General features: G+C 40.9%; 1 protein-coding gene and 1 long non-coding RNA gene across 8 annotated transcripts in view; one reads left to right on the top strand and one right to left on the bottom strand.

Moving 5' to 3' along the window:
• The window catches only part of LOC138759479 (uncharacterized), a 52,980-nt gene that overhangs the window by 15,503 nt on the left and 13,204 nt on the right, over positions 1-24,273 (bottom strand). The window lies entirely within an intron of this gene.
• rnf213a (ring finger protein 213a) overlaps positions 1-24,273 on the top strand; it is a 187,295-nt gene that overhangs the window by 154,349 nt on the left and 8,673 nt on the right. For all 7 annotated transcript variants that reach the window (XM_069929964.1, XM_069929966.1, XM_069929967.1 and 4 more), the window contains 12 exons: positions 2,628-2,873; positions 4,938-5,019; positions 5,104-5,138; positions 5,244-5,341; positions 5,892-6,045; positions 10,559-10,724; positions 13,612-13,706; positions 17,740-17,988; positions 18,997-19,129; positions 19,225-19,308; positions 22,993-23,176; positions 24,017-24,218. In XM_069929964.1, coding sequence (XP_069786065.1) covers positions 2,628-2,873; positions 4,938-5,019; positions 5,104-5,138; positions 5,244-5,341; positions 5,892-6,045; positions 10,559-10,724; positions 13,612-13,706; positions 17,740-17,988; positions 18,997-19,129; positions 19,225-19,308; positions 22,993-23,176; positions 24,017-24,218 — 1,728 coding nt within the window. The remainder of the gene's footprint in view (positions 1-2,627; positions 2,874-4,937; positions 5,020-5,103; positions 5,139-5,243; positions 5,342-5,891; positions 6,046-10,558; positions 10,725-13,611; positions 13,707-17,739; positions 17,989-18,996; positions 19,130-19,224; positions 19,309-22,992; positions 23,177-24,016; positions 24,219-24,273) is intronic.

Below are 24,273 nucleotides of genomic sequence, written 5' to 3'. Positions count from 1 at the left end.
ATCTGGATAAATGAAGATTTTTTGCCCTTTATACTCCAGTGGTTTGTTGCCCTCTTTTACTTTTTCCATTGTCTTCTCCAGTACCTTTTCTCTTGTAGTATATCTTAGGAATTTTACTACAATAGATCTTGGTTTTTGTTGTGGTTGTGGTTTAGAGGCCAATACTCTATGTGCCCTTTCTATTTCCATTTCATGCTGTAGTTCTGGACATCCTAGGGTCTTAGGGATCCACTCTTTTATAAACTCCCTCATATTCTTGCCTTCTTCATCTTCCTTAAGGCCCACTATCTTTATGTTATTTCTTCTGTTATGGTTTTCCATTGTATCTATTTTTTGAGCTAGTAGTTCTTGTGTCTCTTTAGTTTTTTTATTAGATTTCTCCAATTTCTTTTTTAAGTCTTCTACCTCCATTTCTGCTGCTACTGCCCGCTCTTCCATCTTGTCCATTTTTTTTCCCATTTCTGTTAAGGTCATCTCCATTTTAATTATTTTCTCCTCTGTGTTGTTTATTCTTTTTCTTAAATCCTTAAATTCCTGTGTTTGCCATTCTTTAAATGATTCCATGTATCCTCTAATAAGAGCAAGTATATCCTTTACCTTGCCTCTCTTTTCTTCCTCTGGGTTGACCATCTGTTGTTTCTTTGTTGCCCTTTCCTCCTCTTCTATCTTGTTTCTATTGTCTTCTGTGGTCTCTTCTTGCTGCAGGTGTTCTGCAGCTGTCGTTGCCGGCTGTGGAGATCGACTCCCCAGCTGGTCCCCCCTCCCGTCGGTGTGTTTTTTTTCATTCGCATCGCGCATGCGCGAAGTTTCGCGCATGCGCGGTTGCGCACTTTTGTTCGGCTCTGCGAGCCATTTTTGTAGTCCATTATTTACCGACCTGAGGGAGCGGGTTTCTCTCTCCGCAGCGGGCCTCTTCGGACAGGTAAGGCCTTCACCTTTTTCCTCCTTTGTCTTCTCTTCCTCTCTTCTTACCGTTGCTTTCGACTTTTCTTTTTTTGTCGCCATCTTCTTTCCACCTTTATACTCACTTTTCTGTAACTTTTATTTCTGTGCCTTTGTGTTTTCTCTTGTTTTTCCCGACTTTTCTGGAGAGGGCTGGAGTTCACCGTCCGGCCACTACTCCATCACGTGACTCCTCCTCAAACTCTGTATTCTTAATGCATTGTAAGAGTGTGTCTGAGGCAACCGGAAAATTGCATATCCTGCATCTGCGATCCCTGTAGGTGCCAGTTGCAGATTTTACTGTACATCCATTCTAGTAGGCCCCCAAATATATTGATTGAGGAAGATCCCTTGGACAAATTCCACCACACCATTTGGGTGTCCCAGACAATATTTTGGAATTTAAAGTCTCTCAGTAATTCTACTCTATTTTAAGCTATCTGCAATTTCCTTGCGCATCTGCTCTTCCAATTCCCGTTGACTGTGTCGGAACCCTTTATGCAGGTATATCAAAATGATTATTGTTTCTGCGTTCTCCCTATGGAGTTTAATGAGATCTCCCAAAAATATCCTCTCTAAGCACTATTCTTATAACTTCCTTTGCCAAAAATGCAGCCCCCACCTCCTCTTTTACCTGTCCCTATACTGTGCCTATAGCATCTATATCCTGGAACAATTAGCTTTTTCTCAGCCCCATTTCTGTTATGGCGGTAATATTCCAATCTCCCAAGCCATTCCAGTCCCTGAATTTGTGTGCCTTATTTGTTGTGCAATTTAAACACCAGATCTTTTATCTCACTTTGCCATACTTCTGCCTATCCCGTCCACTGCACTTGGTCTCTTTGACTGCAGTGTTCGCCCCAATCTCCCCTCTGCCTCATCTCTGCACTGACCTCAAGGCAATCCAATTTCAACTTTCCCAAGAAGCAAGAGCCAGAATATTGGTTATCCTCCAGTTCAGATGAGACCCAACTTTCCTTCTGGAGGTCGCCTCTTCCCCAGTAGAGATCCCAATGATCCAAGAACCTGAATCCCTGCACTCTGCGCCAGCTCCTCAGTCACACATTTATCTGCATTATCTTTCCATTCCTAAGGCAGGGAGATGTGGCACCAGGAGTAATCCAAAGATGATTACCCTTAAGGTTCTGCTTTTTAGTCTCCTTCCTTGCTTCCCTAAATTCACTCTGCGAGACCTCCTTCCTTTTCCTATGTATGTCACTGATGCCAATGTAAACAAGGACCTTTTGCTGCTCACCCTATGCCTTGAGACTATTCAGTATTCTGTGCAAGTATAGCATTGAAAAAATGTTAAAGGTGTCTTTTAAGTAAGAAATCTTCACAGATGATCACTGTAGTAATTTAAAAATATTTGAAAAGGAGTGGCATTACTAGTTTTCCTGGTTCCTCAGCTGAGCACAGAAATAATTTTGTGTGCTGTTTAATTAGAATGTTATCATATTGCACAACTTAATATTTCTCTTATTTTAAGAATGCTTTGTATATTAGCATTGATTTTAATGCTAACGTCAGAAATTAAGTTAGTCAGCATGTTTCTTTTCATTTACACCACACGGATCAATTTACATAGATAAAATGTCATTGCAATCTTAATCTTTATGAATTTGCTTTTTTTACTTGTACTTTGCTTTATTCCATTTTTCTTTTTTCCAAATTATGTTTTTCAGAAATGTGATATGATTGAAAAGTACATAGAAAATGAAAATCTTTTTCCCTCGGGCATGTCTAAGAACTTTGTCATTGGATTATTCAAAAATGGCATTCCTGGACTTGAGATTAATTCAGCGCAAAAGAGCCAAGATCGAATGATAGTGGAACTAATTGTTCATGCAGCAGCTGTCCTCTTGAATGGTGACAGAAATGGCATCTTGGCTCCACTGCAGAATCTCTCATTCCAACCTGCTGAGATGGTGGTATGGAAACTTTGATTACATGTTAAAACTGAAAATAATAGTTTTCTGGACTAGTAATATTTTTGGCAAAAAAGTAAATTGTCCTTTGAGTTTTAAATACTAACAAAAACAAACTTAAATATCAAGGCTAGAAATAAAATTATTTTGTCTTTTATGAGAACTATATTTTCATGTTCTTTGCCTGCTTATTAATCCTCCCCCAAACTATTTTTCTTCTGCGTCTCTCCTGGAGGCTAAGGTTCCACAGGCGCTAATCACATCTTGATAGGCATAGAGCAGGCGTGACCAAAGCTGCTTAACGTAAGAGCCACGTACTATAAACTTCAGATGTTTGAGAACCGCAACAATCACATGATTGCAAGCCACGGCAACTAAAACCACCATTGTGAGCAGTGGCTTGTACCATTCCTGTCACAGCCAACATACCGTGTATGCCGGTGTATAGGATGAGTCGTGTATAGGACAACCCCAGAATTTCCACCTAAAATGGTAGTTTTGTATAAGTCGGACCCCCCCCCCCTCAAAATCTGCTACTTACCGCTGACCAGTGGATGCTCTTAAAAGCAAATTACAATATTTTAATATCAAATTGTAATTTAAAAGTATGTTTTATTTGGATATTTTAAAATAAATCACTTTTGGCTCCTGTAACAGTCCATTTAAAGCCTGTACATGGCCAACAGGAATGGGACCAGGTGGATGGATCCCATGGAGGAACGCTGAGACTTTGCAAATAACTAATGGGTCACGCACGAGATTGCGTCGGAGCTGGCAGGAAGATAGTGTGGTGACTTTGTCGGCAAGGGAAGATTTTTAGACCCTTTGTATAGGACAACCTTGACTTTTCAGGTGAACATTTTAAGTTTCGAGGATTGTCCTGTACAACAGTATATATGGTATTTCAGCGAGCCGCACATGATACATCAAAGAGCCGCATGTGGCTTGCAAGCCATGGTTTGGCTAACCCTGGGATGGAGGGTGAGTGTTTGGCTATTTGTCCATGATGTTGTTGAATTGCTGAACTAACTTGTGGATACATTTTGGAGTCCTATCAGCAAGGTCTACGCTTTTATCCCCTTAATCAGCTGTGCAAGCTCAAGAACTCCATTTGTTTTTATGATATTTGTATGATATTTCACCTATTTTTGTCTAAATAATTTTTAAATAGTTGGTGGGTGAATATGAATCAGTGATTTGACATGGTGTGGGTGGGGAGGGGGGGTCATCCTATACAAAGGGAATAGTTCCAAACCTTCATTTTAGGTGCAAAATTTGGGGGTCGTCCTAAATGCCTGCATATACGGTCAGTGAAAATTACAGAACTTTACACAAATCTAAATAAATATTATTGAATTATTTTTGTGTATTAAACAGCTATCCCTTTACAAATGTTTATCACGTTCCTGGCTGAGGTGTCGTAATTCTAGATTCAGTAAAACGTAATTCATTGGTGCAAACATGTGAATGCTAGCATTCTCAGCTGTATCTTGAAGAAGCCACCTGATTCCATAAACTGACAGCCAAAAATTACTGGAACTTTACACAGGCTACATCATTGCCTTCCAATCCGTTATGACTTTCAATCATGTTTCTATTTCCCTTTCTTCTCTTTATCCATTTCTCATGTATCCTCTCATCAGGTAGTTGGGGATATGACCCAGCTACTCTTAAATTGCATACGAAAAATTATACAAGTAAAGTGTTCAGGACAGAATCTTCTTTATGGAGAAGTACCAGGACATTAATACTAAATAGTACTTCTCTTCACTTTTGTCCCTAATGTGCAGAGCAACTCATTCTGGAAAGCTTAATCAAGTTTATTGTCATCTGATTGCACAAGTACAACCCGACCAAAACAGCGCTCTTTGGTCCTCAGTGCAAAACACGCAGGCACACAACACACATCCAGACAACCAATACATATGCAGGACAAGTATTCATGCATTCTGTGAAGTAGGAAAGGAAAGATTACCAAAGCATGGTACAAGTTACATTCATGTTTTACTCTGCTGAGTGGACAAATACTGATTTACAGTGCTTTTTTTAAAAAAAATATACATTTAGAAAGCATTCCTGCCCACAATGCCTGAAGATATGATGACGGAAGCGAGGAAATGGGGTGTTTTCGAGACTGTTAGGTGGTATCGTAAGTAAAAGAAGCAAAATCTTTAGATTCATTTATCACTTTGAAAAAGATTTAAATAGTTATTGACTTTTGTTTTCTTGCCAGAATGCCCAAATGGACATCCTTGTGCTATAGGAGAGGTAAGATGTGTTCTAATTTATCTGTGTTGCATTTAAAATGTGTCAGTTTAAAAAGTACATTAAGCATAGTTTTGAAATGGATGCATTTCTGTTTTCCAACTCTAGTGTGGTCAACCTGTAGTCAAATCCTATTGTATTGAATGCAAAGCTGAAATTGGAGGATTGCATCACAAGCCAGTTCACGGATTTACTTGCGCTCCTAGGTAAGAACATTTTCATGCTAGCCAGATAAGAATACTCTTGGCTAAACCTAACTGAGAAGTTCCTTCTAAGCAATTATTTAATCCAATAGATACACAGATTTTTTAAAAAGTGTGCAATATTAACCTCGTGTCTTTTTTTTTCATCCAGTAAGGGAGCTTATAATCAATAGTACCACTAGTTCTGTTTTTTAAAAAAACGAAGCTCCAGAATCCAGAAATATAAACTAGCAAAAGCGTTATAGTTTGAGTTGAAGTCCTAGTTAAACTTTAGACAATTCTTTACATGAAAATTTGCAAGTATGTTTAGAAGTATAATCTTATTTTTGAACTATAGGTTTGATGCATAGATTACTCATCATTTTGGGTATGGTTGGCAGATCTGAAAATCAAGCGGTTGTATTTTGAGCCAGTAATGATTCCAGCTCTTCAGTGGGATCTGTTGATTAAAATAAAAGACATGTGTGAACCGTATCTCATCTAAAGGGGTTTTTTTTTCATTCCAAATCCTCATAAAGAACTTATTTCAGGCAATTTATCTGATTTTTTTTAGAGACGACAAAACACAAACAGGGCACATCCTAGGTGATCCCAACAAAAGGGAAACAATTGTTGCACTTGACAAACAAATGCCTTTGGTGTCATTTTTACTGATGCGCCTAATGACACATGTGGCTCTGTTTTTAGGAACAACAGAGGATAAAAAGGTATGTAGTTTATTCATAATTTGGTTTTAATTTAATACTGTCTGATGCAGTACACTTCCCCATATCTGAAACACTTGGGACCAGGCATTGTTCAGTTTTTGGGTTTTTTTGGTTATCAGGACAAAACCAAAAAAACCTTTTTTTTTAAAAAAAATGTATAGTAGAATCAGGCGTCACCAGTCCCCAAAGCCTCCCCACCACCGCCAGTCCTGACTATGGTCCCCACTCTAACCAGGAGCCCGAAGTCCTCGGTCCTGCTCAGGAGGCCGCTCTCCTTGATGACGCCAGGACAAAGGATTCTTCTGACCACTTGTGACTGGGAGACAGCGGCACGCAATTTGTAAGCCAAGTACAGCGGAGGGTAAAGAAGAAATGGAAAGAACGAGGGGGGGGGGAGTTACCTGAAACGAGGACAATCAGCGTTCATGCCCTCTGGTTTAAGGGCTGACCCTTGCACCTCATTTTTCCCCATGTGCTGCTTGACCTGCTGTCATCCTCCAGTCACTCACTGATAGGTTAAGATTTCAGCCTGCTTCTCTGAGATGACATCCAGCCGTTCAGTGCCTGTCTTCCCAGCTGGTTCTGAGCTCTGTCATTACCAAACTAGCATCAACAGTTGGGCAAGTTTGGTGACAATTTTTTTTTTCACTTGTGACTTCATGTCGGTGCTGCAAAAAAGTTTGGTTTTTGGACCTTTTCAGTATTCAGAACTTCAGATCCAGGGATACGTACTGTGCAACTAAATGGATCAGTTACATAAATGCTGTCTAATGTTTCTTGTCAGAATCTATATTTTACATATTGTCAGTGTGTTGTTTAGACTGTGGGATGTCAGCATTTGTTCTCAAAAACCCCTGCTTAAATTTCAAGGATAATAATATACAAAATATAGTTGGAGATACTGAAGAAAATCAGAAATAGGTGATTTTTTTTCAACAAGTATCTATATATGCTGTAACAGTCAGGAGATTTGTGCTTTTCCTCCCCTTGGAAAAGCCGATTTGGAGTAGGAGATGATTCATGTTTCCTAGTTCACGTTTCATTTTTTAGTATTAAAGGATGAGCTTCTGAACATTTTCTGATTATTAAAATATGAATGAAAGTATCAGCAGGTTGATCAGTATTAAAAGAATAAAAACATCCATGTTTGATATCGTTATGCATGTGTATTCATTCTATTCTCCAAATGTTCCTTTTGTTGAACATTTAATAGGCCAATTGTTGCCTGAGAGAAATTGTAGTGTATTTGTAGACTCTTGAAATTGCTGCTTGATTCCAAAGCAAACCTAATAGTTGGTGAAAATAATCCTTGAGGAAATACGTGCATAACAACACCTGTCCCGCGTCGGACTTGTCAGCCACAAACGAGCCTGCAGCTGACGTGGACTTTTACCCCCTCCATAAATCTTCGTCCGCGAAGCCAAGCCAAAGAAAAGATATTCCTGAAATTCTTATGTGCTGAAGTAAGTAGAAAAATGCATCGACTAATCAGGAATACAGGTAAAACTTGACTAAATAAAACAACAATGACCTACGTAGGGCTAATGTACAGTATATGATATGGTACTCAATTCATTCCAGAATTTTTCGGAACATTCCCAATTGTCCGCTCAAAAAGAGCAACTCTATTGTGAATAAACAAGAAAGTCTGCTTGATTGTAATTTAATACACAAAGGTGCTAGAGGAACTCTGGGTCATGCAGCGTTCTTTATGGTAAAGATACACTCCAGCCCTGAGCCCATCACCAAGGTAGGAATAAAAAGCAAGCATGTGCCTGAATAAAACCCCAGGGAGAGAGACAAGGGGAGAGCACAGGCCCACAGGCAAGAGGTCTTGGGTGGATGTTAATGCCGTCTGGTTGAAGAGTGCCCAAACAGAATATTAGGTGTTGTTCCTCCAAATTGCAGATGGCCTCAATTTAGCAGCGCATGAGGCAATGGACACACGTGTTGGTGTGGGAGTGGGGTGAGGAATTGAAATGATTGGCCACTGCGAAATCCCCACTGTTGCAGTGGACAGAACACAGGTGCTCAATACAATGATCGCTCTCCCAGTCTGTGTCCAGTCTCCAATATAGAAGAGGCCACCACAGGAGCACCGGATGCAGTAGGTGGCCCCTGCAGATTTGTAAGTGAATGTTGCTTCACTTGGAAGAAAACACTGCTGCACTTGTCTGAGCAACAACATGGATTTGTTCCAATTTGACTACAGCAGCAACCGGTCCATTGCAGATGCCATCACACCGGCTCAACACAAAGTCCTGGAACACCTGGACAGACAAAACCTATATATCAGGATGCTCTTTATCGACTACAGCTTTCAAAACTAATCAACAAACTCCAAGACATGGGCCTCACTGTGTAATTGGCTCCTGGATTTTCTCACCTCAAGACCACAATCGGTGAGGATTGGTAAGAACATCTCCATCAGTACTAGAGTGCCACAGGACTGCATTCTTAGCCCCCTGTTCTACTAATTTTACATCTATGACTTTGAGGCTCTGTATAAAAGGGGGCTATGACTTTGCATACAGGAGAGAAATTGAAAACCTGACTGAAAGGTGTACTAACTACCTTGTACACAATGTCACCAAAACCAAGGAACACCAGAGGTGTGCGATCCAGTGATCCTTGGCGGATCAGAGGTGGAGAGGTGAGCAAATTTAAGCTCCTGGGAGTCCCTATGATGGAGGATCTTTCCTGGACCCAACACACGAATATCATTGTGAAGAAAGCACGTCAGTGTCTCTACTTTCTCAGGAATTTGCAAAGGTTTGGTATGGCATTGAAAACCTTAACAAACTTCTACAGATGTGTAGTGGAAGGTGGATGACTGACTGCATGCATGAGGGCCTGGTATGGGGTGGGGTGTGACCAATGCCTCTGTGCAGAAAGCTGGGCAAAAGGTCGTGGACACAGCCCAGGACAACACGACAAAACTCTCCTCACTATTGAGAAAATAATACATGGAATGCTGGCGTTGGAGAGCAGCAGCAATCATCAAGGATCCACACCACCCAGGGCATGCTCTGTTTTCGCTGCTGTCATTAGGAAACAGGTATAGGTGCCACAAGACTTGTAGCATCAACAACAGTTGATAACCCAGCAAACCAGACTCCAAAACAAACTCAATCAGAGACTCATTTAAGGACTTTTACTTTGCACATTATTTATTATTGAATATTTATTTTCTGTATTTCACAGTTTGTTTATACTTCCTTCTAGTTTACATTTCTCTTTTTTGTATACCTTACTTTAGTACAGTTTTTATTGCACTACCAATAAGTTGAAATTCTGCCTGGCCTACAGGAAAAAGAATCTCAGGGTTGTATGTGCTGTCATGTATGTACTCTGACAATAAACCTGAACTTTGAATTGTTTGGGGCCCTGAATGGTATTGAGGGAGGAGGTGTAAGCAAAAGTAAAGCATTTCCTGTGGTCACAGGAGTATGTATTTTTTTCTTTGCATGTAGAGGAAATGGGTTGGGGAGCTGGGGGGAAAAGAGACAAAAGGATAGAGAGAGAAAGAGAGAGAGAGATGAGGGAGGGACCTAACAGAAATAACCACTCCCTCTATGACACACTTCCCCTTTTCACCTTCTGCAGGGGACTCCTCCCTCCATAACTCATTCATCCTTTCCCACTAAACACCTCCTGGGTGACCAAAGGAAGTGCCACACTTGTGAGCACACCTCCTCCCTCACTGCATTTGGGCCTCGAGCAGTCCTTCCAAGAGAGCCAACACTTGTCAATCTGCAGGGGTCATATATACATCTGGGGCTCCCGTTGTGGCCTCCTCTACATTGGAGAGGCTGGGCACAGACTGGGAGATCGTTTTATTGAGCACCTACCCTCTATCAGCTGCAATAGTGGGGGTCTCCCAGTAGCCAAACATTTCAATTCCACTCCCCGCTCTCACCCCAATATGACTGTCCATGGTCTCATGCACTGCCGTTCCAAGGCTACCCACAAATTGATGGAACAACATCTAACATTCTCTCTGGAAACTCTCCAGCCCCGATGGTATTGGAACAGACTTCTGCAGTCTCTCCAACCAGAGAGCTACCCCACACACTCACCCCCCACCCCCCCCCACAATTCTTCCAAGCTTTTTTTCTCTTCTGCCCTCTAACCCATATCCACCTATGACCTCATGCCTGTGGGTCATGCTTCTCCCCTGCCCATCCCCATTACCATTTTATTCAAGCACCTGCCTGCTTTTCATATCTTGACAAAAGCCGCAGGCCCAAAACATTGGGTATGTATCTTTCACAAAGATGTGTGACTTTCTAGCACTTTTGTGCCTGAAACTATATTGTGCAGTTTATCTGATTTGCTTTTAATATGGACACATACCCAACTTGTGCAGAATTGCTAACAATGCAAAAAATGTGAAAACATTGTATGCTCTTAACTTGCACTTAAATTGCTAGATTAGCTCAAAAGTAGATTATGCTTTTGATATAATAACAAACCTAAGTAATATTTTTCTTGTGCTGCTTTTTCTCCATAGTCAATAAAACTTATTATACAACCATCTGTTGAAAATCCAAGGGTCTTTCTCTGGCGTCACATCGAAAAAGACATCGAACAGCTCAAGAAATCACTGGAAAAGACTATTGATGAAACTGCCATTGTTGTTCATCTCATTCTCAGCCAACTCATTAAACAGAAAAAATGTAAGTATTCTCTCAGACACTTCCTTTTACCTTTGAACAGGACCTCATCAAGAAAAATCAGGCCACCATCTCCCGCTCCATCACGACTTCCAGTAGTCTTATTTCCACATCATTTTACCTCATTGTTTCTCAACCCCACTCTGTCTGGTTCTACCTCCAACCTAAAATCCACAAATGCATTTGCCCCCGTAGACCCATTGTCTGCATGCTCCTATCCCAGGAACTGGTATCATCATTACCTCAACTCCATTATGTCCCCCCTGGACCAGTACCTTCTCGCTGATGCCTTTCAGCCTCTTTTGTCATATGCCATACATCATCAACAACATTGAGTTCTCTGGGCTGGACCATCACCGCTTCACCATAGAAATCCAGTCTTTAAACACTTCTATCCCCCACAAAGATCTTGAGGCTCTCTGCTTCTTCCTTAATAACGGACCTAACCCAACACCCTCCTCTCCCTGGAAGAATTTGTGCTCGATCTCAATGACTTCCTTTGGCCCATCCAACTTTCTCTGGAAAAGGCGTAACTAATGGTGCTCGCTTGGGTCCTAGCTGTGCTAGTGTGTTCTTTGGCTATGTGGAGTAATCTATCCTTGAAAATCTACACAAATGAGGCTCCTCAACTTTTCTTCCATTGTACTGACGACTACATTGGCGCTGCCTTCTGCACCCACGATAAGCTTGTGAACTCTATCCACTTTCCTGCCAACTTTCACCCTGACCTCAAATTCACTGGCATATCTCTTCCTCGATCTCTCTGTCTCCACCTTGGGAGACAAACTACAGACATCTTTTATAAGCCCACTATTTTCCACAGTTACCTCTCATCCATCCTGGTTTAATGAAAAGATTCTATTATTTTTCTCTCAGTAACTCCGTCTCCACCAGAATAATGCCCAGAATGAAGCCTTCCATTCCAAGACATCTGAAAGGTACTCTTTCAGGAAATAGGACTTCCATCTACTGCTATGAACTCAACCCTCACCTGAATGAACAGACCACCATTCTGTTTTTTTTTCCCCCTCTGCTTCACATCAAAAGATATTGTATTCTTACCTCAAATTGTAACTGTGTTTCTACTCAGCATATATAAACTTCTTTAGAATGTGTTTGAAAATAGAAGTACATACATTAACATATCATTATTTAATGATAAGAAATCTTGAGCAAATAACTCTTATTCAGAAAAAGATCTGAAAAATAGAGATTTCCCACATATCTGCCCAAGTACCTTACCTCTCCTCCTCCAAAAATGTAACAAGGACAGAGTTCCCCTTATCCTTAGCAACTACCCTCTGCATCCAACATATTATTATTATCTGCAATTTCTACCACCTCTAATGGGATCCCACCATCAGACTCATCATCCCCTCCCCTCTCTGCTTTCAAAAGGGATCATCCTCTCAGGGCATCCCTCATCCACTAGTCCCATTGCACCAATCGCTCTCTTGATAGCCCTGTGACCACAAGAAGTGCTACATTTGCACCCACACCTCACCGCTTTTTGGGGCCCCAAACAAATCCTTTCTTTTTCAATCTTTTTATTGGGTTTTATAGGAAATGTAACACAATGAAGAAAAAGGAACAAAACTGAAAATATACATCAATATAAAACCGAACAGTATAAGCTCAATTTTCCCCCTTTACTGTAATGAGTGGAAATGGAAAAAAAAAATCAAAGGTATTGCATTTTTTAAAAAAACCACCTAACCTACTCTAATAAAAAAACAACTAATGAAAACTAGCTGAGCAGCTTATCCTGAGGGTTACATATATTTTGTAGATTTTGGTTCTTTCCGTAAATTAAAAAAAAAGTAAAACTATATCTCATCTGGAAGAGTAAATACATCTAATCACATTAGAAACTTTTACCTCATATGAAAATAAGACATAAAAGGTTGCCATGTATCTTCAAATTTAAGGAATGATCAGATACATGATATCTAATTTTTGTGACCTTAAACAAGACATAATATGAGAAAACCATTGAAACACTGTTGGAGGCCTTGAGTCTTTCCATATGAATAGGATGGCTCTTCTAATCCACAACATAGAGAAGGCCACAACCCGTTGAATAGGTACAGAAAAACTCCCTATATCTGGGTCAATAACCCCGAAAAGAGCAGTTATTGGATTGTGCCATAGCTCCATCAGGAGTATAATTGAAAAAGATGCAAAAAAAAATTCTTTCCAATAGTTTTCTAAGGGTGCTAAAACAAAATCCTTTCACATAAAACAACATTGGCCAACCATTTCAATTCCACTCACCATTGCAACACCATTGCATCTGTCCTTAGCCAAATCAAGGTCATTTGCAAATTGGAGGAGCAACACCTTGTATTCCGTCTTGGCAGTTACCAACCCAGCAGAATTAGTATCGACCTCCCAATTTCCGTTAACCCATTCCTCGGTATTTTTCTTTCCCTACCCCCCCCTTTCCTTCACATCCCCACCCCTTTCCCATCCTTTTCCCATTGAAGAGCTACCCTGATTAGCCCTCTGCCCACTCCTCCTAACACTTCTCAGCCACTTTCTATCACCTTCCACCTACCCTCTCACTTGTATCTTACCTGTAGCCTATGTTCCTTTCCCTCCCTTTTCATCGCTTCTCCTCCCTCCCACCACCATTTTATTCAGGCATCTGCCATTCCCGACGAAGGTTTCAGGCCCGAAATATTGATTGTTTTTTTTAACTTCCTATGGATACTGTGTGACCTGCTGAATTTCTCCAGCACTTTTGTGTATTGCACTAGACCCAGTGTCTGCAGAATTTCTTGTTTACAAGTGTATGTATTTGCTCTCAAAGTCAAGAAATACTCAACAGAAAAACAAATGTATTTTTATCGCTGCAACTGAAATACTCTTATGAATGTTAAAATTCTAGGGCCTCCAAAAAGTTTGAGTAAACTCTCCACCAAGCAGGAAAGGAATTCTTGGGAAGACTTCATTTCAAATGAAATAATAACTCCTACAATAAAGGTAAGCTCTAGTTTCTTTCCTTTTGTGTTCATTAATTTATATTTAGATAATGCACTATTGGAAGATAGACAACAGACTCGCCAAGGCAAATAGTGCCTTTGAAGACTACACAAAAGAGTCTGGAAAAACAACCAAATGAAAAACCTCACAAAGATAAGCGTATACAGAGCCGTTGTCATACCCACACTCCTGTTCGGCTCCGAATCATGGGTCCTCTACCGGCATCACCTACGGCTCCTAGAACGCTTCCACCAGCGTTGTCTCCACTCCATCCTCAACATTCATTGGAGCGACTTCATCCCTAACATCGAAGTACTCGAGATGGCAGAGGCCGACAGCATCGAGTCCACGCTGCTGAAGATCCAGCTGCGCTGAGTGGGTCACGTCTCCAGAATGGAGGACCATCGCCTTCCCAAGATCGTGTTATATGGCGAGCTCTCCACTGGCCACCGTGACAGAGGTGCACAAAAGAAGAGGTACAAGGACTGCCTAAAGAAATCTCTTGGTGCCTGCCACATTGACCACCGCCAGTGGGCTGATATCGCCTCTAACCGTACATCTTGGCGCCTCACAGTTCGGCGGGCAGCAACCTCCTTTGAAGAAGACCGCAGAGCCCACCTTACTGACAAAAGACAAAGGAGGAAAAACCCAACACCCAACCCCAATCAACCAATTTTCCGCTGCAACCGTGTCTGCCTGTCCCGCATCGGACTTGTCAGCCACAAACGAGCCTGCAGCTGACGTGGACATTTACCCCCTCCATAAACCTTCGTCCGCGAAGCCAAGCCAAAGAAGAAAGATTGGAAGTATAAATAATGCATAATTAAAAACTCCAATAAACCCAAGTCTTGCAATCTGGTCATAAAGTACCTGTACTCTCTTACCTATTTTTAATTATTCACCTTTCTTAGTTGACTAATATAGGTCAGCAAAGTCTAACATGATTCCCATCAATTTTATTTTATATCTTAACATAACTTACCTAAAAGTGGAGACTGTAAAGGGCATGAAGCAATGCGCCTTTTTTCCTTAGGATAGTATTCCATCATACGATTGAGTCAATATACACGTTTAACCTCGTATGATTAGGTACAAGAAATTACCGTGCCTGCATTCAGAATAAACAGACTACCATTCTTTTGACAAATATGCAAGCCTATTTTAATAATAGAGCTTTCAGGGCATTGGTAATGATGGATAAGTGAATACTGTAGCGAGGAAATAGACGAAACTGTAATGCGGAAATAGAAAGTGACACACGAGATGGAGAGAAATCTGTTCTAAACTTTTGCCTTGCGACAACACAGCAATTATAGTTTTGTCTGTCTAGTCAGTGCCAGACTGTTATTCTGCCTAGTTCCAAGGACCTTCATTCAAACCATAGCCCTCTGTATCCCTCCCATCCATGAACTTACCCAAATTTGTCTTAAATGTCAAAATCGAACCCATATTTCACTTCAGCTGGCAGCTTATTCTGTGCTCGTCACTCACTGTGTGAAAAGCTCCCCTTTATATTCCCTTTAACAATGGCATGAAGCAAGGCTGTGTTCTCGCACCAACCCTCTTTTCAATCTTCTTCAGCATGATGCTGAACCAAGCCATGAAAGACCCCAACAATGAAGACGCTGTTTACATCCGGTACCGCACGGATGGCAGTCTCTTCAATCTGAGGCGCCTGCAAGCTCACACCAAGACACAAGAGAAACTTGTCCGTGAACTACTCTTTGCAGATGATGCCGCTTTAGTTGCCCATTCAGAGCCAGCTCTTCAGCGCTTGACGTCCTGCTTTGCGGAAACTGCCAAAATGTTTGGCCTGGAAGTCAGCCTGAAGAAAACTGAGGTCCTCCATCAGCCAGCTCCCCACCATGACTACCAGCCCCCCCACATCTCCATCGGGCACACAAAACTCAAAACGGTCAACCAGTTTACCTATCTCGGCTGCACCATTTCATCAGATGCAAGGATCGACAATGAGATAGACAACAGACTCGCCAAGGCAAATAGCGCCTTTGGAAAACTACACAAAAGAGTCTGGAAAAACAACCAACTGAAAAACCTCACAAAGATAAGCGTATACAGAGCCGTTGTCATACCCACACTCCTGTTCGGCTCCGAATCATGGGTCCTCTACCAGCACCACCTACGGCTCCTAGAACGCTTCCACCAGCGTTGTCTCCGCTCCATCCTCAACATCCATTGGAGCGCTTACACCCCTAACGTCGAAGTACTCGAGATGGCAGAGGTCGACAGCATCGAGTCCACGCTGCTGAAGATCCAGCTGCGCTGGATGGGTCACGTCTCCAGAATGGAGGACCATCGCCTTCCCAAGATCGTGTTATATGGCGAGCTCTCCACTGGCCACCGTGACAGAGGTGCACCAAAGAAAAGGTACAAGGACTGCCTAAAGAAATCTCTTGGTGCCTGCCACATTGACCACCGCCAGTGGGCTGATAACGCCTCAAACCGTGCATCTTGGCGCCTCACAGTTTGGCGGGCAGCAACCTCCTTTGAAGAAGACCGCAGAGCCCACCTCACTGACAAAAGGCAAAGGAGGAAAAACCCAACACCCAACCCCAACCAACCAATTTTCCCTTGCAACCGCTGCAATCGTGTCTGCCTGTCCCGCATCGGACTTGTCAGCCACAAACGAGCCTGCAGCTGACGTGGACTTTTTACCCCCTCCATAAATCTTCGTCCGCGAAGCCAAGCCAAAGATATTAAATATTGTAGTCGACAAGAAGGAAGTTTCAGTTTGAATTCGGTATTGAATTCAAACAAAATAAGTGTTGGTAATCTTTCTGTAACTCCCTCTCCCTGACTGAGAAAAAGAAATAAGGGCTCGATAATTTCATTCCACTCAAAAAAATAGATTGTGAGCTTTTATATTTTTTAATCACTCAGAGTAGGGCGGCATGGGGGTTCAAATCCAGATTGCACGTTCTCTTCGTGACCACGTGGGTTTCCTCTGTGTGCTCTGGTTTCAACCCATATTCCAAAGACGCATGGGGTTGGTTGACCACATGGGTGTAATTGGGTGGCACAGGTTAGTGCGTGGAAGGGCCTGTTACCATGTGGCATCTCCTTATTAAAATAATTAATCCAAAGGTGAAAGTACACAATATTTTGCCGACAAGATAAGTTGGGTCAAAGGGCTTGTTTCCATACAACAAAAAATTTGCGCTGCTTGATCCATTTTAAGATCACTGCAACTTCCTGAAAATCTTACACATCTGACTGTGACCGTTTGTGTAATTTTGAGAAGTAATAGGGTACAGATGGAGTTGATGACTATCTTTTGGGTGTCGATGGAATGCCCTGGGAGTCAGCATATGGAGAGGTTGCAGTGTCTGAGTGAAAATATTAAAAGATGTAGTCAAAGGCATTGCTATTGTTCTATTATAATTGTGAGTTATCCATTTAATAAAAAATATTTGAACTCGTATAAAGAAACAATGTAGAATTATGTGATTTGGGAGATTCATTTTTAGCTTTTCCTTTGTGGTAAATCTTTGACTGGAGTTCTCAATGATCCTATGACTAATGAAATATGTGGTCATGTTCTGATTTCAATGAGATTATTGACACCTATAACTTTTGTGAGAATGGCACCACTCGGAAAATTTTAGGATTTTTTTTCATTATCGTGCAGGGTGCTGTAACCCAACATCAGGTGAGGGTAGAAGTAGTTTAATTGGTCTTTTACAGCAGGGTGTTTTTGGAAAGCTTGTGAAAAATTCAATTACAGATAAGTTTTAAGGATATTTTAAAATAATAATGTACTTACTAAGGACAGTCATTAACCATAGGCATGCATTGCTCGATCAATAAAGTTTTCATACAAAACAACAATTACACTATTAAAGAGTAAATATTTGGCAATAATGCACTTGGGAATTCATGAGAACATGAAAAAAATGACATAACTGGACACTTGTTCTGTTTCGAATTATTCTTTTGAAAATCTTTTGTAAAATGTAATGTGATTTGCATAAATATACATATGATGGAATAAAGACATTATTTATCTTAACAGGATCTGGATGTGATACTTGGGAATCTGAACAGACTGATATGTCAGGATGAAAGAATATGTTCAAATATTCTTGTCAAAACTGTGTACAATGACCCTCAGACGTTTCTTAAACTTCCGAAAAAAAGTCCTTTGCACTGCTCTTCTATTTGGTGTTGTAGAAAGAGAATATCTACTGAGCATTTGAGACACCTAGTGGAACAAAAGGATGTGAAAGATAGTGTTCCTATCTTGCAGAAATTTCTCCAAAAGGTATGATTTGTTTTTTCATCTTGTATATTCCAGTAAAATATCTTTTTTTTTGTTTGTACAAAGGCATTAGCTCTGCATCTCTCATCTTGAGAACTTAAAATTATCTTTCGTATGATCACAAACCCCAGAACATCACTGCAGAAAATAGACCAACATCCTAAGCCTGTCCAGCTTTATCAATAGTGCTTCTTCTTTAAGGAGGAGAACCAATTATTATTTTACAATGTTTAGTTCACTTCCAGCTCCTCAGAAAATGCAACTTTCTTTGTTTCCATGTTACAAGACTTGGAAGAAAATTTCCCAACCCCAAACATGCCAATGAACATCTCCAGTGAGAGGGTCTAACCAGCTAGAGTTGATACTCAGTGACATAATTGTTGCTGAATCTTACATCTTCAAAATTCTTGGGGGCTCGGTATTGTCCAGAAACTCACCAAATCATCCATATAGAAACAGTAACAGGTCGGTGACTGGGTATACTCAAATGAACGATTCCGTCCTGGCATCCTGAACCCTTCTGTTTCTACATGGGACAAGTAGGCATGTCCTCATACATTGGCACGTAGTGGTTACGAATGCACTGCATTTACTCTTCCAAGCTACTCCAACCACTCTTCCCATATTGATGATGTTCATCACCAAGGAGGACAAATGCTTCAGCTGCCTGCCTTCAAGTTACTAACAATTGTGTCCTTGAAAATGCATCACCATCCCATTCAAAATGCCCAACAACATTCTGAGTTTATATGCAATACACCTTTACAATGGCAAATAGGGATGAGCTAGCCTTGCTGGTGACATCCAGATCAGGAAAAATTAATAAAATATTTTTTTTAAACTGGAGCATAGAGGGTGGTGAATAAGAGGATCAGGAAAGAGTCCATCAATATATCTCTATTCACATTGTTATCGATAACATAACTTTTTTGCATGTGTCCTGTCTATGAAAATTGTGTATCTATGTTCTTTTATACTTCAGTAACCTGTTACCATTCTCTTGATACGTAGGAGCCACAGTTAAGACTGGTGAAGTACCTGCCAGAAATACTGGCACTTCAGTATGACTTGGTGAAACTATTTCAGAATGCACTGGAGGTACCTAAACAATCTATTCACGAATTCCTTCAGACCTTCAGATCTGGTAATCCTCTTATACATTGCAAGGTCAGATTTCTTTTTTTATGGAGAAGGAGGAAAGGATTTGATCTTAATCCAAGCGTGTTTTGATTTCATTAGAACTAGTAAAGAGTACATATACATCTCGAATCTCTGGCTTTATCTATGTGTGGAACCAGCTTCGAACATTCCTCTTTTCAAATGGTAAGTGTTTTTTTTAAAGCTAACTCTGAACAGTATTTTTAACTGTTTGTATTTTCTGATCCTACTCAGAATATTGAGGCTGAAACTTTGGTCAGTGATGAGATATTTGTGCTGACCTTCAAAAGAGGCATTCAATCCTACAAGAAGTATTCCTCCCAAGGGAACTTTGGAAAGCAATGGCAGAAATGCTGCACGTGAGGCACTTCCCAAGTTAAGAGCCCATGGTGTAACAGGAACATAGCTTGGGCAGAGCATTGGCTGTTTGGCAGGAAGCATAGAGTCAGAATACAGGGATCACATTCTGGTTGGCTAGTCGGGGTTGGGGGCCACTATTTTTTAAATGTTGTATATCAGTGATTTGGATTATGGAACAAATGGCTTTGTGGCCAAGTTTGCAGATGATATGAAGGTAGTTGGAGGAACTGGTGGTGTTGAGGAAACAGGGAAGCTGCAGAAAGACAGGCAGATTAGGAGAATGGGCAGAGAAGTGGCAAATGAAATACAGTACAACTCCAGTTATCCAAAATGGTCAGGACCGGGCCTACATTGGATAAATATTTTTTTTTCAGACAACTGGTCTTTTTTAAAACAGCCCAGTAGCAACAGCAAATCACTCGTATCAATGTTTAGACAATAAGGGACGGCTTTTTAAGCATTAAAATAATGTTTAATTCTTACCAAAGATTTGCTGGCCGCAACACCACCGCCAATCCCCGACACAAACCCACCGCTCCCACTGATTCCCGGGGAGGCTTCCCAGACCAGTGGAACACTCACTAGCAAGTTGGCGGGTTCCTGTCTCCCTGATCGCTGGACATCCTGATGCCGGAGTCCCGACTCCAAATTCTCCATGTGCGATAGTAGGCCAAGAGGAGGATTCTATTGGGAGCTCCGCTGTGCTGAGAAGGGAGGGAACGCTACAGAGCTCGAGGTCCCCGCTCCTGTCCAGGAGGCCGCTCTCCTGAATGATACCAGGACAAGGGATTTTTCTGATCACTTGCAGCTGTGAGACAATGGCAGGCAGTTTGAGGGGGAGAGTTGGAGAGAAAAGTCAATGGAAAGAGAGAAGGGAGGAATTTACCTGAAACGAGGATTATTGTTATTCTAATTTCATGTCAGGTGAATTTTTTTTTCAAATTGTGAGGTAAGTTCGGCTTCGAAAATATTTTGGATAATGAGGATTTCGGAGTATCTGTCAGAAAGTGTATCGTCGTGATATTTGATTTTTTTTTAAAAAGGTAGATTATTTTCTAAATGGGAGAAAATTGGAAATACCCAGATGCAAAGGAACCTGGGAATCTCTGCGTAGAATAGCCTGAAGGCAAACTTGCATGTTGAGTTGGTGGTAAAGAAGGTAAATGCAATGCTGGCGGCAGTCATTTCAAGCGGAATAGAATATAAGAACAGGGATGTGATGTTGAGTCTTTATAAGGGACTGGTGAGACCTCACGAAGAATTGTGAGCAGTTTTGGGCTCCTCATCTAAGTAAGGTTCAGAGGAGGTTCTCTTGGATGATTCCAGGAATGAAAGAGTTGTCATATGAGGAGTATTTGACAGTCTTGGCCTGTACTCTTTGGAATTTAGGGGAATGAAGAGAGATCTCATTGAAAAATTTCAAATGTGGAAAGGCATGGTCAGAGTAGATACAGAAAGGTTGTTTCCCATGGAGAGTCTAGGACAAGAGGGCACAAGTTCAGGAGTGAAGGGTGTCCACTTAGAACAGAAATGCAGAGGAATTTCTGCAGCCAGAGGGTGGTAAATCTGTGGATTTTGTTGCCACAGGTGGTTCTGGAGGCCAGATCATTGCTGTATTGAAGGTTCTTGATTAGCCAGGGCATCAAAGGTTATGGGGAAAAGGTTTGGCAGAGGGGTTAAGTGGGAAAAGAGATCAGCTCATGATTAAATGGTAGGGCGCAGACTCGATGACCTGAATGGCCTATTCTGCTCCTGTCTTGTATTTTTTGGTCTAAATCCAGAATGTTGTAAACACCTTCAGGTGTCTTTTTAATAATTTAAAATGTGAAAGGAGCTACAGAAATAGCATAAGTATTTTTACATTAAAATAATGTCAAAAGCTTTCTTAACACTAGTCTCTCCCAGGGCTTCCTGGGCATTATAACTGAGAGATTGAGGCCAGTTATATTGTTCCTCAAGTTTATTTTCATATGATTGTACAGGTACAACCCGACAGAACAGCATTCTGCGGTCCTCAGTGCAAAGCACAGACACCCAACCAGACACAAGTCACAGATAAACAATACATATGAAGGACAAGTACCGATACTTTATCTATACAAATAAATAAATAAAATTTGTTTCATGAATATGAGAGCCTCAGAGTGTGAGCATTCTCAGCCTGATGGTGTTGGCTCTGATACTCCCGTATCTCTTCCCCAATGGAAGCAGCTGAAAGATGCTGTGTGCAGGGTGGAAGGGGTCCTCAATGATTTTGTGCACCCTCTTCAGTCAACGATTCCGTTAGATCATGTTGATTGTTGGGAGGTTGGGGGGAGGGAGACTCCAGTGATCTTCTCTGCCACTCTTATGGTCCTATGGATTGACATCCGATCCATTTCTCTGCATCAACCGCACCATACTGTGATGCAGCCGGCCAGGACGCTCATGATAGAGCTCTTATAGAATGTTTGCATAATGGTGGGTGGTAACCTTGCCTGCTTCAGTCTTCTCAAGAAATGCAGACACTGTTGCACCTTCCTGACAGCATTTTCATTAAATCTAAACCATGAGAGCAAAAAACACAGAATTTTTCCCAAGGATTGCTACCACTGTCCTGAACCCTGACTGCATTAGTGACATCATCTTCCAGATTCCCACGTTTGCAAACGTGAAAAGTGGGAGCTGCTGTTACCTAAACTGGTGACATATCCCTTCACAACCTCCACTATTTTACGTGGAAATGATTATATCCCTGAATGCTTTATTGAAGAAAACATTGGTTCTTGGGTCGTGACCTGGACCCTGGCAAAATGGTCTCCCTCACAAGACCTTTCAAACTTCAATCCTCTTTGAACTTGGGTTTCTTGCTTATTGATTATCTGCTTGAACTTGGTGACCTTGAAAGTGGGGTGGATGTATCCTGAATTGGAACATGGAACAGGGCAGAAAGAGTCCAGAAACAAACTGAGATTGATTTGAATATTTCCAGGCTGAATGCCCACAGATTATATTTGAAATTTTTCCAGAGATCTAAGAGCATACATGGACTTGATTTAACATCTCAGACCTAAATGAGGCATCTCTCAGGATGCGGTTTTTCCTCAGAAAACCAATCTGAACATCAGATTTTATGCTCAAGTGTTGCTATAAATATGGGAACAGTCCACTGGCTCAGAGGCAAAGCCAGGATTGATACTGATCCCCTTTTATCAATTTTGTGTGATAATCATTAGACACTAATACCATAGAGTTTAAACAGCATGCACAAATGAAACCAGTTGCTTTTGCTTATACCCGCTGAACAGCTCAGGCCCAAAGTGTTGATTTCCTATGGGTCCTGCATGACCTGCTGAGTTGCTCCAGTGATTTTGTGCACGGCCCTGACTCCGGACATAGACCACATAACAATGAAATTACAAAGGCTATCTAAAAAAGGCAAAAATGTAATGTGTCTGTTTTAAATATTTTCATTGATAATTAGTTTATTTTGTTAATTATAAATTACAGGTGAAATGAAGATCCCTGAAGAGTATTGCGCTTTAGATTTGGATATGCAAAATTGCCAACTTGAAGTTCTGCTTCCCCGACGACAAGGTCTTGGCTTGTGCTCCACTGCATTAGTTAGTTATCTTATAGCTCTTCAGAATGACATGGTTTATGCTGTGGTGAAGTATACTCCTGAATCTACATTGTGAGTTTACTTTTACATTCATGGGTGATTTTTTTTCTAAATGTGAACATGGCTCAGACCATCACAAGTACCTCTCCCTTTCATTTCTAATGCCCTGTCATTCCATTGTTAACACTTGCATTACCATTAAACAGTGCAAAGTCAAAAATGTTCAGATTTCTGATTTTACAAATGGCTCAAGAATATAGGAAATAAAATTAAAACAACTCAAGATAATAAAAATCTCAACTAACTAATAACAATAAAATGCTGATACTCCTAGGTCAATCCACATACGTTATGAAGTGAGAAACTGTTAATGGTTAAGATCAACGTGAACTCTGGTCAAAATTTATGAGGCTGGCAGATGTGATTCTGGAGTAGAAAGGGTAATGCTCGATTTGAAATGAATTGCCTAAACATGGAATGCCATGGGAGGAAGCAATGACAGAAGTTGTATGGAATATAATTATCTGCATTTTAAAATTTAGAGCAACTTAAAAATGAATTCTGTGGTCTCTTAGTGCAAGTATGTAACACCTGGGTTAAAGTAAGGGACTCAATTAAGACTTTTACTTTTGCACTTTGATTTTCTCTCTCTCTCTCTGTGTATTGCAGTCAGTTTGCTTACATTTCTTTATTTGTTTACATGTGTATGTTGAGTACAGTTTTTTTTTTGCACTACCAATTCTGCTTCGCCTGCAGTAAAAAGAATCTCAGGGCTGTATGTGATGTATGCAACTCTAAAAATAAATGTAATCTGAATCTAAAAAACAGCTAAAGACCCAAGAAAGTCGAAGAAAGTGTGTTTTAGAGACTTGTTTCTTTCAATAAGAATGCTAATTTTGATACCTTTTATAGATACTCAGTCAGTCCACAGGATGTATCAGAGTTGCATGTAATCAGATATGAGATTGGAAAAGACATGATTCCACTCCTTTCATCCAACTGCCAGTATACAGTGGAAAAAGGAAGTGAAATGGTGATCGAGTATGACTTCAACAGTATTGAACAACAACTGACGAATAGATTCTTAAAAGGAAAACCACTTATTATCTTAAAAGTAAGTTACCATAAATAAGAGTAGTTCCTTGTAATTTGATAAGTAATTCTGCCCA

Source organism: Narcine bancroftii, chromosome 3 (assembly GCF_036971445.1).
Source record: "Narcine bancroftii isolate sNarBan1 chromosome 3, sNarBan1.hap1, whole genome shotgun sequence".
Classification (NCBI taxonomy): Eukaryota; Metazoa; Chordata; class Chondrichthyes; order Torpediniformes; family Narcinidae; genus Narcine; species Narcine bancroftii.
The sequence above is the reverse complement of the archived record's forward strand: the minus strand, read 5'-3'. Positions and strand labels throughout refer to the sequence as shown.